The sequence below is a fragment of the Micropterus dolomieu genome, linkage group LG10 (assembly GCF_021292245.1).
Source record: "Micropterus dolomieu isolate WLL.071019.BEF.003 ecotype Adirondacks linkage group LG10, ASM2129224v1, whole genome shotgun sequence".
In the NCBI taxonomy this organism is placed as follows: domain Eukaryota; kingdom Metazoa; phylum Chordata; class Actinopteri; order Centrarchiformes; family Centrarchidae; genus Micropterus; species Micropterus dolomieu.
In genome coordinates this window covers 16434244-16444209 of record NC_060159.1, presented here as the reverse complement: position 1 = coordinate 16444209, position 9966 = coordinate 16434244, and the positions used below count along the sequence as shown (strand labels likewise).

Here is a 9966-nt window from a genome sequence, read left to right as displayed (position 1 = left end):
CCCTGAGTAAATGAAAGGTCAACAAGTAACAACTGTTGCGAAATGACAATGAAGAATGTCATAGTGGTGAACATTTAGCCATTCAATTATGGATTAGTTAGTTGGAAGAGCGTACAGATGCATTTGCTCATAATTGTAGGTTGGCTGCACATGCATGTGAATAAAACACCGTTGCTGCACTTGATCAATGTCAATTCAAATATAAAAAAGTAAAATCGCTACATAAAGATACTCATGAGAAATATTGCTGCTTTGAATTATTACCCACATCTTTCATTTCTCAAGCTTGTAAAGTACGACAGTGAGGGACAAAGGCCAGTCAATGCAGTTCTTTATTAAATCAAATCCATTGGTGAAAACGATATTTCCCCCAGCAGCACTGAGAAGAATCCAGTTAACATCACCTCTGAGGTACTGACACAGACAATTAAGGATTAAGATGACAGTGTGCACAGAGACATCCACTTTTTTCTATGAAGATACAGAGGTCTGGGTTTCCATTTAAAACAAAACGAGTAGTCACTGATATCGTTACACTGCCCCAATAACAGTCTACCATCTTTGAAACTGACCAAAACAGTTATGATCTGCCTTAGGTAAATATTTTGCATGTTTTGATGCATGCATATCAATAACACTGAGTGCAACAGTAAAACAACCTGAGCTGAGCTGAACAAAAATAACTATTACATTTATCATCACTCTCCTCAACTGCATGCAAAAACAAAGTATTGTTGCTCTGGGATGGAGATTTATAAAGCCCAATTCTTCCTCAATAAGTGTTAACAGCATCTCTATTCACCTGTAAACATTATGACTTCATACATTGTGCACAACACATAAGCTATCTGCAATAAAATGCACAACACATAAGCGATAAAAAGGCAACATTGATTTGTTACCTCCGAGGATAGTTTTGTCAACATTAAATAATTGTTATGTTCAAATCATGGGGAAACATTTAGATCTAAAAGTGCTAAGATGTTAAGTATGACATGGTACAAACCTGTAGTGAAAATAATTATTAACTGTTACTGTGCGTTTCTGTATCAAACATGATGAAGTGCTAACTGACAGTGAGGAAATAACACACCATTTAACAACCTCATGTACCTCAATGGTCTTATGGCTTAAAAGGTAATTCCTGCTTATGGTACTTCTTACTGTGATGTTCTTATGAATCCATGTGTTCCCAGTGAGATCCTGAATTCAGTCTTACAGTTCTGACTTTGGGCTGTAGAACTGAATTACAGCGTACTTGCCGCTGGTCATCCAGTCTGGATCTTGGGAGGTGAGCTTCTCCCCTTGGCCCGGCTGCAGCCCGACCTGAATGTTGGCCTTAAGAGTCCTCAGGCTACACAGTGGCGCAGGTCCAAAACCTCGTAGGGCAGTACCAAAGCCCACTGTGTGATCCCAGTCCCTGTCCCCCGTCAGCTTTCTGTAGTTGAGGTCTCCCTTAAACAGCACCAGGTCTGCCCCCTGCAGGTTTGCATAAAGGTCAGGAGCATCAGCTGCCATGTCACAGAACTCATGGGGCTGTGTCCAGAAAGGATGGTCATGATAGGACCACACACCCTCCTTCAGGTAGCTCTGCCACTGGACACCACTCTTGGACATCCACCTGTGATTGGCTGCCATGATCTGCCGAATGGTCCACTGAAAATCGTTGGCTGTGACGTCAGAGACAAACCACGGGATGGATTTGCCATGAAAGTGGACCTCACGGACAAGGCCAGAGGAAACCAGGAAATTTGCCAAGACCAAGTCAGTGACTAACTCAAAGCCAGCATTGTCTAGAACAACATCGACCCTGCCTGCAGTGGTTTCCCCTGGCTGTCCTGGCTTCTGGGCAGAAATTAGAGTTGACCATACCATGTTGGAGTCATCCACCAAGATGAAGGGTTGTAGGCTGTTGAGGGAATCTATTGGACTGGTCTTCTGCGAGTTGTCTTGACCAGCAGAGATAGACAGATCACACTTGTTCCCCCATAGAGAAACCTAGGAAGGGTGAAATAAAAAAGTTAAACCTGAACCTGTTTCAATGTGCTACCTTGGTGAGGGAGAATAAATGATACAAAAAACAGATTAATGGACAGATTAGTTTGTATGGCTTGATTAATTCATCACATTATTTGTCAAGAGTTTCTTTGTAATTGAAAATGGCAGTGGCCAGAAAGAAGTTTAATGACAGTAGTGAGACTAGTTGCAGGCTGTCAAACTAAAACCCTGGCCTAAAAGTTCTGTACAGCTGAGGGGTGCTGCATAATAATTTTCTGTGGGTTCGTCACTACGAGCAACCTGTTCAGTTTAAACAGGATTGAGCCGGTATAGAAGATACTGACCTGTAGCAGTTTGTTAAAATGCTCAAACAGCTGATTCTCAGAGAGTTCCTCCATGTTCTTGTTGATGCCCTCAAAGTATGTAAATAAGGCCATCATAGCCTGCTGAGACTCAAAAAAGCTCTGAGTCTTCACTTCATTAAAGACGTCATAGTCAGTGATGGGAGGACTGAAATAAAAACAGAGATAAAATCATGACTGGAAGAGAACTACAACATAATATAAAGAAACAAAAAAAGCTGTTGGGATGGGCAATACACCAATACTTTACTGAATACCTTTTTATCATAAAACAAGCACTCTAATTTTAAATTATGTAACATCTTTTAAGCCTTTTTTTAAACAATGACCCTCAATTTCATAACCTGAAACAAAATATAAAGCAATTACTGTCAGATTTCTGAACAACTAGGTGAATGATTGAATGAACTTGACAGCTTAAATAACACTGTTTTGCAGTCCAATGTGACTAAGATATAAAAATCTTGTCCTGTGATTTTGCATATCTAAACAACTATAGTGATATATATGTACCAGTCCAAAAGACAAAGGCTCGAAAGCAGTAAATAGGGAATCAATAAAGGGTTCCCATTAAAAGATGGAAATGGTTCTCACTTGAGCCAGATGGCCTCCTGTATCCTGCGGTACATGTAGCACTCCATATAAAGCCACGGAGACTTAAACCAGCTGACGGACTCCTGGTCCCCTTGCAGTTGCTGCTGTCTCTGCTGGTACTGGTTCCAGGACTCTGTGTCTTGCATGTCGTCTGTCAGAGGTAGTACTGGCTTATCAGTTTGCAACTCATTCCTCATCTTAGACAGCAAAGATATCGTTTGCTTTTCAGCCTGGATACCCTCCTGTATGATGATGATGAATAAAAGAGGAAACACAAGCAAGACAAAATGAGCCTCACAATTCCGGATGTAGTTTAAGTTAAACTCGAACTCAGTTAATGAATAACAAGTCTTACCTCTCCATATTCTTCAAAGAACTTGTTTTTGTTGCGATGTATTGTGTCTATAACTTTGGTCAGGATCGTCGGCAACCTGTCTCTCACAGTCAAATAGGCAAATGACCTGTAGAGAAACGATGCAGCCATTAACGTTACACTTCTTGATACTGTAGCAGGTGTTTGCACCAGTAAGCTAGCCAGCTAATTAACCTAGCAAGGTATAAAGTTGGCCCTTGCTTTGCAGACATTCGGAGTGCAAAACTAATACTAGCTAGTAAACAGCTGCCATCAACAAATGCATTTGTCTGAAGTTATGCGTACACTCAGTTATTACCAACTTACTGGATTTCTGTCAGCAATACGCTAATGCTGCTACTGGTTTGAACACGACAGTCCTAGCTTTATGTGGCCGTTTAGTTACAGCAGTGTAGTTACCCACATTATTTAACATAAGTGACACAGTTGTTAAATCAGCTGTCAACGTACCCAACCACTCTGGCAGACAGGGAAGGAGGAACTCCGTGCACAGTTTGATCAGCCGCCATCATTTTTGCAGCAGACCGTTCAAATTCAAACTTTATTGATATAATTTCCAGCACAGGAACAAAGTGTAGGTGTTTGTTTGAGGCTTAAACGGGACCTGTAGACGTTTATCTTTTTTTATGTGGATTTTAGGCGGCAAAGCAGACTGTATCAAGCTGGACGTACTGTTTAATATTAATATTTTACACTTTATTTTTTGATTTCCTGTTTCCCTGTAGACTGGGTTTTATTTAGAATACGAAGATACCATCTAGCGGTTAGTGTGTAAACTGCACTCTTGGCAAAGATGTGTCCCATGAATGTTGCGATGATATTTTGAAGATATTTTATATTTGAAGATAGGACTTTGGTGGGGAAAGAAGGAGGGGTAGGGTATGATTTTGGCAAAACCTATTAATACTGCCTGCACCTATTTTCTTTGCAAACAACTAGGCTATCTATGTTCTTAAGAATGATTTTAGGTCCTTATCCGTTTCCACTCCAACATCCTAAAATATAGATAGAAAGAGAGAGAAATATATCGTGAACTCTAATTTAAATCAGACAGAAACTCCCCTACTTACTGGGAGAAACACCACGAACAGAGAACAAGTGGAAACTCAGACTAGACTAATAAATAAATTAAATTAATGTTGTTGTTGTTTTTATAAACTTGCTGGAATATTATCGTGTTGTTATTTTAATTTTTCCTTGGGAAAATGCTAGTGCTTGCCAAAAAGCAAGACATATTTTCAATGTAAGAAATATTTTATTTTTGTTTGTTTGTAAACTGTAATTTTATTGTTTTTATTTATTGTTTATTTATTTATTTATTTTCTATTATTTATATTATGGGGTGGCGTTGTGAGCCGGGTTCGATTCCCACCGTGACATCTACCAATTTGTCCCTGAGCAAGACACTTAACTCCTAGTTGCTCCAGAGGCATTTGACATATACAAGAATTTGTAAGTCGCTATGGATAAAAGTGTCAGCTAAATGACAAAATATTATATATATTTAAATTTTTTATGTGAATTTCTGCTTTGGCAACATTGTTTACCTAAACATTCATGTCAATAAAGCTAATTAAAAAAATGAGAGAATGAGAGAGAGAGTGAAGTAGACCCACCTCATATTGGTCCCACTCTTGGATAAAATCAGAGCACAGGCAGCAAAGTAATCACATAAGGTTTAAGGTCCATTTTAGAGTTGGTAACGGGGCACTCTTTTTTTGGAGAACATGGCCAATTGATTTGCCTCACCCACGATTACTTGGCTGGGAAAATCCCCATATCAATTTATTCTTGGAGCCCCCCCCCCTTACTCATATCAGGCCTGGTAACTATGGGAACACGGCGGGCCGTTGTCAGGATGTGGGGTCCTTGGGAGTGGGAGTCCAGCTGCGTCCACCTCCGGTGTTCATCCACAGCCGGCCTCCCCATCCCCCCGCCGGGCCTCAGCCTGGCCGGATCTGTTTTTCTAAACCGAGAGAGGAGTGACTCACCACTCCGGTTTCAAAACAGGCCATGAACGGGAGGGGGGAGGGCGACAGTTAACGGTTGAAGGCTCTGTTTAAACAGATGTTTCAGCTCACCACACAGTCCTCTCATGCAACAGTAGCTTATGAAGCATTTCATTTGAGCGACTGATTATGCAGTGTGAAATTGTGCAGATTCAGACGCAAATCTCATGTCTGTACGTTTTCATTGTGACTGTGTTGTTGGTTTAGAAAAATGTATTATTGCAGGAACAATCAATTAAGTGGAAACCAGGGGTGGAACAGTCATGTGAAAGTCCAGTCTGTATCTCTACTGAATAAAGTGTCCTGAGGAAAGCCACATAAAATCAGTTTTTCTTAATGGTAGAACATTATCATAAACATCTATTGATAAAACAGAGCCAGTGTGGTAAGTTCATCTACTTTTTTCAATGAACCCCTGCCTTTGCCTTTGAGCACAGTAAACATGCTTTTGTTTTGCTGTCATTTGCATACTGCTCTACCAGTGGTCTCAATCAATCTTTTGTTTGTGAAACATTTAGTTTCACTAAGGCTGTGGACAGGACAAGATCTAGGTCTGTTGTTTGTTGACAGGAGAGAGACTTTAAGGTCCTCAGGCCCTCCTTCATAGACCTCTCTGCACCATCCCATGTCTCCTTTTACAAAGAGGCTACAACTTGCTTAGTCCAGTCCTCCTTTGGACTCCCTGACCTGAGGCTGAAAGGCAACTGTAATGACAGGTCTGAAAAAAAGTGTTGTTTACAATGGGACAACATCCACCAATTCACTGATGACAACATCTGATGACAAAATATTGATGTGAATCCAAAGTGCGTTTGTGCAAAGGTCCTTCTACGCTTATCGTGCCTCTGGACAGGCAGTGTGTGGTTTGGCTGAAAGTGTCCATCAACATTTGAGTTTGTTGAGAATCACAAAATAGTAGCTGTAAATGAAGAACCTATTAAGGGTGTACAACAAGCAGGGGCAATTATTTCTTTCACACAAAAGCAACAAGTGATCAACAAGTTGTGTCTGGTGTTGGTGTAACTGACTGGGTTATTCAACCTAGTACATTAGGTCCTTGATATGGTTTACTACTAGGGATTTACACTGCTTGGCTATGGTATGCAAGGTCGAAAACAGGTTACGATGCACCGGTTCAATCAAGTAAACTCACTTGTTAAGTGCTGCTGTGCAGCTCATAACCTATGAGCAACCTATGTTGATATTATAGATCTCTCTGCCATTGTGTAACTTCACAAATTAAAGAAAGAAAGAAAACAGTTACACACAGCCCAAACATCAACTGACATCAAAACACAATTATGTACTTACAGGGACAATTACAAATTACAAAACAGTATTTACCATTGACCAGTATAGTCTGGTATGAACGGTCGAGGTAGGTTTAACCTATTTGTGTGTGGGAATCAGGTACTCTTTGTGAAACAAAACAGATGGGTAGATCAACAGCCACAACTTTCCCAACAGAAGGGCATATGTAGGTTTTCCCTTATTTCACCAGATACTTCACATTGTACTTCCCCCAGTAGACCTATGGTAAAATAAAAGCCTTGTCAATGGTGAATCACAGGGTCCCCTAAAAATAGAACAAATGCGAACTCTATCATTTATTCTTCTAAATTTTAAGTTCATATAACCCACTACAACTGCCTTATATAAAATTGTCTTATCTTATCACTTACTGTAGCTTTCACATTACACTGTTACCGAAATGGTAACTCTAAAATGGAAGATGAAATGAAGTATAAAAGTAAAAAAAATGCTATTCTGCAACTTCTGAGAGGAATACTGTTCTGAATATATTGTATAATAATTTGTAATTCAAGGTTTTCAACTACACAAATAAAAAAAAGCTTAAACAACTATATTCTATTACAATCTATGATCTTCAGATGTAAATGACTGTGGGGCCTTTTTACACTCAAAACTTAAGGCAACTCACTGTGTTTGTGAGCGCCACTTCACTTTTGAGATCAAAACATTTTATAGAAAAAAATAAACATACTTGTCAATAAAACAATGCGTTTACAGCCGAATTTACTTTGATACCAAAACTTGTTGAAATGTGAAGGATCATTTACAGCAATACATTTTTAATATTTATTTATATACTTCTATAGTCACTTCATATTTTTATTGTCCTTATTGTATCGCATACTTTGTGTCTTGTGTCTTATTACACATTAGCCATGTAGGATTCAAAAGGGGGAAGTCTTTCTAAAATAGCTATATAACTTATATTGTCATGTCTAAGCCCTAAACATATTTTAATATTATTTTAATATTGATGTTTTTAAAACTAGTACCGTACTTTAATACTGGCGTTAAGTTCACTGAAAATATTTGAAATGTATATTTGTATATGCTAACACAGAATATTTGTGTACTTCCCTTTAACGCGTTGAAATCCTGCTAAGCTTTGAGCTCCAACCGAAAATGCAGATGTAAATGCGAGGCGACAGTGGGCAAAGCGATATTTCGTTATTTCAGTGGGAGAGGGTGAGGGACAACAAACGTACACACAGCCGCACATCGGTCTTATGTTTAACGTCCTGCTACAATAGGCTCTAAAAAAAAGTCACTACCGGCAGAGACGCGCAGCGATAAACTATAAAACGGTGAGTCAAAGTAGCTGTTAGCTGTTTATGTTCGAACTCACCGGCTGTCAAAAAAGCTGTCTTAGCGGGGTTGATCTCACGGCGGTTACACAGTGCGGGAAATTAACGTTAACTCAACCGCCCCCTTGCTCAACGGATTTTTTCAACGGCTGTTTTTTGGCTGTTTTTTTGCCCACAGTCATGTGATTGTAACGTAAAACCCCCTAACCGGAAAACAACGACGGACGACCCTCTCCGCCACCAACGAATGCTGCGTTTGCGAGGAACAGTACAAGCTGCTGCGAGCCCAGAGAGGACGGACGAGTCCCCGGTAAAAAACAAACAACGGTGACACGGCTAACTCCACCGATTTAAGCGGAGAGCAGGTACGGCTGGCTTTTAGCTACATACTCACCCATTCGTTTACTGGTAGTGTTGTGTTATTTGGATACTTGTGTGCGCTTTGGCTGTGTGTAATTGTCACGGGGAAGTTAAAAGAAACGCATTCGTGACCAACCCCATCCCCCTTGCGTCTCTCGCTCTCTTTCCCTGTATGTGTGTGTTGTGTACGCGCGCACGCATGTCCGTTTTCTCGCGCTAGCGATGGCAACCGACAGAGACCCGATGCAGGAGTCAGTCTGAGGCGCGCTGGTTTTGTATGGTCCCTGCTAATGCTTTATATACTTTTGTTGTTATTTTCTATTCGCATTATTGAACTGTTTTGTTTCCGTGGCGCGTTTACCCTCTGCTCGTGCTCTGCTCACATGCAGTTTAACGGTGCATTTTCAGAATAAGAGAAAATCTCACCGCGGAAGTAACTGTTCCACGTGTCTATACCTCATCAGGGGCGGTACTTTATTGTTGCAAACAAGTTAGTATTGATTAACACATGGTACTGTGGATCAAATAGTTGTGTGGCCGATCAGTAGCCTAGTAGTGTCACGCTAAGTCATGGCAATCATGCACATATTCATGAGACTTTTTCAGAAAACCTGTAAGGTCTGTGCAGCCACCAAGCAACCATGTCAGAGGCGCTGTGGCTGGAGGCAAACCATACCCGTGTTTTCTGGAGCTACATCGCAAATTAAAGCCTTTCCGGGACAATGTAAATCCTAAAATAAAAGGGAATGGAGGCTATACGGAAAATAGACATATACTGGCAAAAAAGCTTTCACAAGACATTGGTTAAAAGCTGATCCTCCACCAAAAGGCTTGACCTGCAACGGCTTGATATTGTAATAGAAATTTAATCAGTCGAAAAATGTATCTACTATTTGTAAGTTGAAAGAAATATTTTATAATAAGAATTGGATCATTTTCTTTCAACTGTTTAGATATGGAGAATGTCTATATGCCATGTGTTTCTGTCACATGCTGTTTTATATCTGAAAGCCAAATGAAAATGGGATGACCACAGCTAAGTTGTGATGAAGAAGTAGGAACCCAGCAAAAGGGTCAGTGCAACCATTAATGAAAACATATATTTGTTGGATGTATTGGGATGTGGCAGGGAGGGTGAGCAGCTGCAAGTTCAGTCTACAAGACAAAGTAGGTATTTTAGGTACTTCTATATAAAACTAACAGTCTAAATTCTACAATCATGAGGGTTATAATGTTTAGTTTTTGTTGAAACCAGAGGCCATGGTGTGGTTGAACTGAGAGGTTATTTCTAATATTTAGTACTCATTCGCATAAATGGCATTATAATGAGAGCTGTTTAGTCTATGGCTAAAACTAAAGACTATTTTATTATTTAATCTGATGATTATTAAGTGTCAGAAAATAGTGAAGAATTCCCTTTATATTCTCTAAGGAACTAGGGTGACAAAGTTGAATCAACACCTCTAAAACTGTTTGGGAGGGATGATTTATTGCAGGATTGGTAATTGGCTGCATTATTTGTAGTGAGGTGCACCTGATGAACTGGCAGCTGATTGTATATTGAAGTCATATGTGACAAGAGCATGTTTGACGGGTATTTTATGTCTTTCTGTTGCTATACCCCCCCCCCCCCCCCCCCCCCCCCCCCCCGA

General features: G+C 40.1%; 3 protein-coding genes across 10 annotated transcripts in view; 1 reads left to right on the top strand and 2 right to left on the bottom strand.

The window, feature by feature from the left end:
• Positions 1 to 9966, bottom strand: part of mthfd1l (methylenetetrahydrofolate dehydrogenase (NADP+ dependent) 1 like) — a 200997-nt gene that overhangs the window by 122542 nt on the left and 68489 nt on the right. The gene's annotated exons all lie outside the window — the stretch shown is intronic.
• armt1 (acidic residue methyltransferase 1) lies at positions 315 to 8479 on the bottom strand. 5 transcript variants are annotated; one of them, XM_046061646.1, is made up of 5 exons: positions 8349 to 8479; positions 3310 to 3415; positions 2955 to 3196; positions 2343 to 2508; positions 315 to 1998 (listed from the first exon to the last, which is right to left on the bottom strand). In XM_046061646.1, the coding sequence occupies exons 3-5, from the start codon at positions 3149 to 3151 to the stop codon at positions 1216 to 1218; spliced, it is 1146 nt and encodes a 381-aa protein (XP_045917602.1). In that variant the 5' UTR covers positions 3152 to 3196; positions 3310 to 3415; positions 8349 to 8479; the 3' UTR covers positions 315 to 1215. The 5 variants fall into 5 exon arrangements, with proteins under 5 accessions (XP_045917602.1, XP_045917601.1, XP_045917600.1 ...); XM_046061645.1 differs by lacking the exon at positions 8349 to 8479 and adding an exon at positions 7996 to 8274; XM_046061644.1 differs by lacking the exon at positions 8349 to 8479 and adding an exon at positions 6490 to 6530.
• The window catches only part of zbtb2b (zinc finger and BTB domain containing 2b), an 8980-nt gene continuing 6775 nt past the window's right edge, over positions 7762 to 9966 (top strand). The window contains exons 1-2 of one of the 3 annotated variants that reach the window (XM_046061640.1): positions 7762 to 7954; positions 8133 to 8319. The gene's annotated coding sequence lies outside the window, so the exon portion shown is untranslated. Of the gene's footprint in view, positions 7955 to 8132; positions 8320 to 8521; positions 8590 to 9459; positions 9482 to 9966 lie in introns of those variants that run through there. The other 2 variants (XM_046061641.1, XM_046061642.1) reach the window with 2 other exon arrangements.